General features: G+C 43.5%; 1 protein-coding gene across 1 annotated transcript; it reads left to right on the top strand.

Moving 5' to 3' along the window:
• The first annotated feature begins 355 nt into the window (after positions 1 to 355).
• LOC147905041 (large ribosomal subunit protein uL3-like) lies at positions 356 to 2,426 on the top strand. Its single transcript, XM_087389506.1, has 4 exons — positions 356 to 527; positions 1,003 to 1,113; positions 1,196 to 1,500; positions 1,581 to 2,426. Exons 1-4 carry the CDS (start codon positions 443 to 445, stop codon positions 2,247 to 2,249), a joined length of 1,170 nt encoding a protein of 389 aa, XP_087245632.1. The 5' UTR covers positions 356 to 442; the 3' UTR covers positions 2,250 to 2,426.
• Positions 2,427 to 8,338: the final 5,912 nt, after the last annotated feature.

The raw sequence follows: 8,338 nt of genomic DNA, 5'->3' as shown, positions 1-8,338 counted from the left end.
GGTGCTTTTCCCTTGTCCTTGCAAGCAAGTTCTCACTGTTCTTGGCATCTTATGTAGGAAACTTGCTACTAGAAAGTTCCTCTACAGGAAAGTTGATGTATGGGAAAAACTCCTACAGGAAAGTTCCTGGAGAGGAAAGTTGCTACATAGGAAAAGCTCCTATATTGAAAACACCACTAACCACCCAACTAACCCTTGACCAACCCTAGGGATTCCACTAACTAGTCAAACTTGACCAATACCAAAGAAATCCCAAAACCCCACCCTGTCCTAAGAATTTCGGTGGATTGGTGACGTGTAACATAACCTAATCTAAGTTATGGAAACCCTAAAGATCCTTATGAATTAAACCCTAACAGTTGTGGTGTTCCTTTTCTGAGCTTCAAGCTGTAAGGCTTGGAGCTTTTCAGGGCGGAGGCCTAAGCTTCTCCTCGCCATCGCCATGAGCCACCGTAAGTTTGAGCACCCTCGCCATGGCTCCCTGGGCTTCCTCCCCCGTAAGCGTGCTCGCCGTCATCGAGGAAAAGGTCAGTGGTCTTTGATCTCCCTCCTTTCTGCCTTTTCTTTCTTCGTCGCATCCGTACTGCTTACTTTACTCCGCGCGAGTTCTTGTGGCCATGCAAGTATGGATACCTGCCTTGGAAGACGGAAACCTGCAGCTGGCTTACAAGCCCCGGAAGGCTTAGGGACCAACCGTTGACTACCAAATTGGCCGGATTTTGGAAGTTTACCTCGGCGCTTGCCGATGCCGAATTTAAAACTCCTCCAATAAGTTGCACGTTAACTTGCCATGAGCTGCAAAATCCTTATTAGAATGCGCCTTGTGAGTCTTTTGAATAGTGGATTTCTTTTGCGTAGGTAATATCTATCCTTAAGCGTTGTCTGCCCGGGTCTTGCAAGCATTTTTTTGGACACAAATGATCGATACTGAAATTCAACCCTCAAAGAATATATGCAATTGTTTTAGTGTCAGACTTCAACTATTGAGTGCTTCATTTGCAGTTAAGTCGTTCCCCAAGGACGATCCGACGAAAAAACCGCACCTTACGGCCTTCCTTGGTTATAAGGCGGGCATGACCCACATTGTCAGAGAGGTGGAGAAACCTGGATCAAGTGAGTCCGCTCAACTTCTAAGGGTTCTCGTGTTTTCTCTGCTTGTTGAATTGCTGTTTGCTGACTCGTGCTTGAATTGCAGAGCTCCACAAGAAGGAAACCTGTGAGGCTGTGACAATCATCGAGACTCCTCCAATGATCGTAGTTGGTCTTGTTGCATATGTGAAGACACCTCGTGGCCTGCGGTCCTTGAGCACTATCTTCGCTCAGCATCTTAGTGACGAACTGAGAAGGCGTTTCTACAAGAACTGGTATAAGTCTAAGAAGAAAGCCTTCACTAAGTACTCGAAGAAGTATGAGTCTGATGAGGGCAAGAAAGATTTGGAAGCTGAGCTGGAAAAGATGAAGAAGTATGCAAGTGTGATCCGGGTCTTGGCACATACTCAGGTGATTCACCATATACATGCTTATGGCTGCACAAATGACTTAAACGGAAATTCAGAATACTGATTCTTTGTGCTTTGCAGGTAAGGAAGCTAAAAGGTATCAAGCAGAAGAAAGCCCATCTCATGGAGGTTCAAGTTAATGGCGGTACTGTGGCTGAAAAAGTTGACTTTGGTTACAAGCTTTTTGAGAAGGCAATTCCAATTGATAGCGTTTTCACCAAGGATGAGATGATTGATACTATTGGTGTTACCAAGGGCCATGGATATGAAGGAGTTGTTACACGATGGGGTGTCACACGGCTTCCCCGCAAAACTCACAGAGGTCTTCGTAAAGTTGCTTGCATTGGAGCGTGGCATCCAGCCCGTGTGTCTTTTACTGTTGCCAGAGCTGGTCAAAGGGGCTACCATCACCGCACTGAAATGAACAAGAAGGTCTACAAAATTGGCAAGGCTGGGGATGAGTCCCATAAAGCAATGACTGAGTTTGACCAAACAGACAAGGATATTACGCCTGTGGGTGGCTTTCCCCATTATGGTATAGTTAAAGAAGACTATGTCATGATTAAAGGTTGCTGTCTGGGTCCCAAAAAGCGAGTCATCACTTTGAGGCAGTCGTTATGGAAGCAAACTTCTCGGAGTGCTTTGGAGGAGATCAAACTGAAATTCATTGACACATCATCGAAGTTTGGACATGGACGTTTCCAAACCACTCAAGAGAAGGCAAAGGTCTTTGGTAGAGTAAAGAGTTGAATTGAAGGGTTCTAGACTTTGCGGAGTAGGACTAGACATGAAATTTTGTTTTATGGGACTTTGAGATTCAGTTCCTAAGAGTTGTGGTAAAATGGTCTCAAAACAGACCAGTTTTGGTCCTTTCAGTAGGTGTGGCTGTCAGTGTTCAGACTGTGAGAAGGGAATCTCTTTTTCATATTTGGAGTTATTGCATATCTTTGTTTTAAAATTGTGGATCACAGTAATCAGTGTTCAGTCTTGCGTGTTATTGGTTTGTGATTTTGACTTAGCTGGAACCCTAGTGTTGCCACGTTGAAAGCACGTGCTGCTTGACTGAAGTCCAACTTTCGGTGATAGTTGGGCTTTTGGTTTATGCGTACTGCTTTACAGTGTGCTTGTATTGATTCTTCAGCCTCCCCTCACCTGGCTTCATTGTGAGAATCCTGGTGCCTTTGCTGATTCTTGGATTTTGTGCCTCTACAATAAGTGTCCAAAGGGTGGAGTAGGGGACATGATATAAGGCAAACAAGGGGCGGACTATTTGGAGATGATCAGGGTGCTACATAAGCCTTAAGATCAGGTCGGCTAAGAGGGGACAGAAGTAGGGAAGTCTTTGGGGCCAAGTACAACAGGAAAAAGGGTTGCAATGGGCACCGTTGCCCTTATGCAGGGCTTGGACTGGCTGGTTGATTGACCATACCATGTCGGCTAGCACATAGACCCATATACGGTCCCATAGTCCCATACATGGGATTGGTGGGTCGGTTTATAGACTAGAATCAGTCTGTTGGTAGGGGCTGTTGGGTCGGCCTCTAAGGGCCTACAAAAGGGGAGCCTAAGACTCATTCTTCATCCACCACTGCACAAGGAGCACGCTGGAGCAGGAAAGGAGCATATATGTGGGCCACCATCCAAGGGATCCAGTGGGGTTGAAGAGTTGCGGGCGTAGCTCAGGAAGGAAGGAGCACGTAGGGCTTAGAGATCGAGAAGTGCCACAGAGGTAGGAGGACATCGTTTTGGTAAGTGTTTTGACTCTTGCCTTAGTTGCAAAGGAGTCTTTTCTACTGAGGTAGATTATAATAACTACCGTTATGTCTATCGTATCTTTTTTGTTTTCAAATATTGGCTTGTGTATTTTATTTTAACTCCTTCAAGCTTTTTGATTCTTCAAGTGGATTCTTCATTTTGTCGCTTCTTCCATATTTTCTATCCCCACCATCGCTTTCAACTTGGTGCTATTACATACATAGAGCCGTGCTATTGTTCTAGCTTTGATTCCTTCGTTGTGCTATCATTATGAAGGTGTAACCACTCTTGTTGGCCTCCCCTAGGGGGAAGGCTTTAGTTTTGGTTCGAAGGGAGAAATGTTTGTGTTTTTTGGTTACTTTTATTTGCTGTCATCCAACCATAAGTACACATGTCTATGTACATGCCTTTAAAATGATCTAACCTGGATAACGGAAGAAGGATATAGTTTTATTTTAATTTCTTAAAACATTGGATTTCTATTGGCTTAGGTTGGTGATGTATTTCTTTGAATGGTTGATGCGTTTCATGGCTCGTGCAGGGTACAATCGTTTTGTTTGAATGCAGTATTTGGTTGGCAGAACCAAATGTAGTCAAGGGTGTCTATTGATCCATGAGTCTAGGAAAACAATTATGGATGTGTGAATGGCAAAAAATTTAGCTCATTCCAATACTTGATTTTCGTAACCTATCTACTAGAATGTGAGTTAAGAAGACTCTTGATAGGTTGGCTGAAATGGATCCTTCACCAGGGCAACTGTTGTGGCATCAAGCATTTTAGTGCTATATGTTGGGAGTTCCTCTTACAACCAACATTGCGCAGAAGGAACTTGCATTTCCCAAAAGTTTTAAACTTATCGCCCACTTTCAAGTAATTAGATCTTTTATTACTCCAAAATGTAAGCTAAGCAAAGATAATGTTACATCATGATGGAGCTATTATTGTGGACAAAATATATAAGTCAATACCAAAGGTTTGATTTAAGTCACTCAAAATTCTAGCAAGACTCTCGTGATGAGATCATCTGCTAGCTCTCCATTGAGCTCATCCCTTTGTTTGAAGGATGTGCCTAGCTTGATAATAGTGATAGCCAAGGATGCCAATGGCAATTGATTGCCCTCACCCTTGCTAATAAGATCCTTGCAAATCTCCTTCTACCGTGAGATAATAGTTTCTAGGAAAAAGTAAGGCTCTATGTTGAAAGAGAGGATCCTTTGTACGTGTGTAAAGCGGTTAAACGTGATGCTATAATTAGTTGTACCTATATTTTTATGCACATAGAAAAGTTTACTATGCACACACTATGTGTAGAGTCTTCACAAACTCTACAATATACAACTCATCAATATGTAGGATAATACAACCATTCCTTTCCTATCAATCAATTCCACTTTCAAGGACTTTGGACATGGACTTTCATTTTGTAACATCTATATTCCATATTGTTTAAGAATATGCACACACTGAGAGTGCTCTCAATGGAAGCAGAACGGAAGAGGGAGAGAGAGAAACAGAGAGCCACACAAGTTTTTGGTGGGTGCAGAACACCCTAATCTTCTTTTCCATCCATTTATATATGTGTTTGAGTATTGTACATAACCGAGGTAAAGGCACAGTGACCTTTAACCCCCACAACCTCCCACTTAAAGGACAATGTGCCTTTAAGGGAGAACAACCAGTGAGCATACTATCCAATGCCCATCAATATACGACAATACTCAAGCCGCTGACTAGGTAGACTCTTCGTCAGCATATTTGCAGGGTTATCATCTGTATGAACCTTGACAAGCTCTATGCGCTTGTCCTCAAGTACCTCCCTGATGAAATGGTACCTGACCTCAATGTGTTTGGTCTTTGCATAAAAGACCAGATTCCATGCTAGCTAAATAGCACTCATGGAATCACTATGCAATGTTGATACACCTGTATGAATCCCCAAATCTCCCACTAGCTGATCAAGCCATATAGCCTTCTTGCAACCCTTTGTGGCTGCAACATACTCAGCCTCTCTGGTTGACAAAGCAACACACTTCTATGCGCGAGACATCCACGACACTGCACCACCTGCAAAGGTGAACACATAACCAGAAGTGGATCTCCTACTATCCACATGCCCTGCATAATCTAAATCTGTGTACCCAAGTACACACATGTCTCCTCTATCAAAGAAGATGCACATCTCCTTGATACCCTTCATGTACCTCATGATGCACTTAACTGCCTCCCAATGCCTCTTTCCTGGATTAGCCATATACCGGCTAACAACTCCCACTGCAAATGCAATGTCTAGTCTAGTAGCTATCATAGCATACATAAGACTCACAACCGCTGATGCATAAGGAACCTTGGCCATCATGGCCCTCTCCTCATCTGATTTGGAACTATCTGTATGACTCAGTTTCACATATGGAGGCAATGGAGTACTCATTGCCTTCCCCCCCTCCATATTGAAACGCTGCAATACTTTTGTAACATACTCCTTCTATGAAAGCCAAAGGAGTTTCCTACTCCGATCACGCGTGATGCGCATACAAAGAATATGACCTGCAAGTCCCAAATCCTTCATATCAAAGGCCTCATGCAACTTGGCCTTTAATGCATCTAGCTCATAAGTATTCTTGCTAGCCAATAGCATATCATCCACATATAGTGCCAGGAGTATCAGGCTATTATCCTTAGCCCTTTTAGTATAGAGGCAATGATCAATTTCACTCCTAAAACCCTGGGATCGAATGAAAGCATCAAACTTCTAATACCATTCTCTAGGCGCTTGCTTAAGACCATAGAGACTCTTCTTTAGCTTGCAAACTAAATGCTCTTTGCCCTTTTCTTCAAAGCCTTCCGGCTGCACCATGTAAATTTCCTCATGCAGATCCCCATGCAAGAAAGCTGTCTTGACATCCATCTGCATAAACTCCATATCCTCTGCTGCCACTAGTCCAAGCATGCATCTAAGTGTGGCCATCTTCACAACTGGAGAGAATATCTCATCAAAGTCCATACTCTTCTCTTGCTTGAACCCTTTAGCGACCAAACGGGCCTTATACCTAGGCACATCATCACCTGTGACCTTCATATTGTAGACCCATTTACATGGCAATGCTTTCTTTCCATGTGGCAAAGAAACCAAGTCCCAAGTTTTATTCTTCATAAGTGAACTCATCTTTGATTGCATAGCATGCTCCCACTTGCGTTGATCCTCGCGCATCATAGCCTCTCTGTAGTAAGAAAGCTCCCCGTAATCAGTAAGCATCACATAGTCTATTCCTGGAACAAACCTATCAGGTGGTTTAGACACTCTAGATGATCTTCTTAAGGGAATTTCAGCTTGCTATCCCACCTGCATATCAGCCACATTTGGCTCATCATTTCCACCAATAAATGATCCATCATCTACCCTTGATTGTATACCAATGGGAGTACTTGGTGGTACCATTTCTTGCACATTTGGTGCATGGACAACTTGCTGTCTATCAACATATGCAGGTGGATTCACGTCCTAGAAAGTAATTCTTCTCATTTCCACATCCCTCATGGGTGCCTTATGCATCTTCTTCTCATTTAAGGTTACATCATCGCTGCGTATGATCTTCTTTTCTTTTGGATCGCAGAGACGATAGCCCATCTCTCCACTTTTACCATAATTTCCTAGACTTAGGATCTAGCTTCTTTTGAAGCTCTTTTGGCACATGTGCATATGCCTCACACCCAAATATACGCAAATGAGAGTAAGAGGGCTTCTTGCCACTCCATGCCTCTTCAGGAATACCACCATCCAAAATCTTACTAGGTGATCTATTGATCACATGCACTATAGTCTTCATTGCCTCAGCCCAAAAACCACCATAAAGACTTACATTGGAAAGCATGCATTGCAACCTTTCTTGAATAGTACGGTTCATCTTTTCTACAACTGGATTTTGCTCTGGAGTACGAGGGGATGTGAGCTCCCTCTTAATCCCATGTGTATCACAGAAATGCTAAAAGTCATGAGAGAGATACTCTCCACCATTGTCAGTCCATAGGCATTTAAGCATTCTGACAACCAAGGCTAGCCATTTCTGAAATACCTGGAACACATCACTCTTCCGAGCTATAGCATAAGCCCACACTTTCCTAGTTGCATTATCAATGAATGTCACATAGTATTCTGAGAGTGCTCTCAACGGAAGTAAGAACGGAAGAAGGAGAGAGAGAGATAGAGAGCCACACAAGTTTGGTGGGTGCAGAACCACCCTAATCTTCTTTTTCATTCATTTATATATGTGTTTGAGTATTGTACATAACCGGGATAAAGGCACACTGACCTTTAACCCCCACAACCTCCCACTTAAAGGACAATGTGCCTTTAAGGGAGAACAACCAGTGAGCATACTATCCAATGCCCATCACTACACGACAATACTCAAACCGCTGACTAGGTAGACTCTTCGTCAGCATATCTGCAAGGTTATCATCTGTATGAACCTTGACAAGCTCTATGCGCTTGTCCTCAAGTACCTTCCTGATGAAATGGTACCTGACCTCAATGTATTTGGTCTTTGCATGAAAGACCGGATTCCGTGCTAGCTGAATAGCACTCATGGAATCACTATGCAATGTCGGTACACCTATATGAATCCCCAAATCTCCCACTAGCCGATCAAGCCATATAGCCTCCTTGCAACCCTCTGTGGCTGCAACATACTCAGCCTCTGTGGTAGACAAAGCAACACACTTTTGTGCGCGAGACATCCACGACACTGCACCACCTGCAAAGGTGAACACATAACCAGAAGTGGATCTCCTACTATCCACATGCCCTGCATAGTCTGAATCTGTGTACCCAAGTACACGCATGTCTCCTTTACCAAAGCAAATGCACATCTCCTTGGTACCCTTCATGTACCTCATGATGCACTTAACTGCCTCCCAATGCCTCTTTCCTGGATTAGCCATATACCTGCTAACAACTCCCACTGCAAATGCAATGTCTGGTCTAGTAGCTATCATAGCATACATAAGACTCCCAACTGCTGATGCATAAGGAACCTTGGCCATCATGGCCCTCTCCTCATCTGATTTGGGACTATCTGTATGACTC

Source organism: Dipteris shenzhenensis, chromosome 2 (assembly GCF_047967505.1).
Source record: "Dipteris shenzhenensis isolate YYH24624 ecotype China chromosome 2, Dip_SZ_1.0, whole genome shotgun sequence".
Taxonomy (NCBI): domain Eukaryota; kingdom Viridiplantae; phylum Streptophyta; class Polypodiopsida; order Gleicheniales; family Dipteridaceae; genus Dipteris; species Dipteris shenzhenensis.
This window is presented reverse-complemented; position numbering and strand designations above follow the sequence as displayed.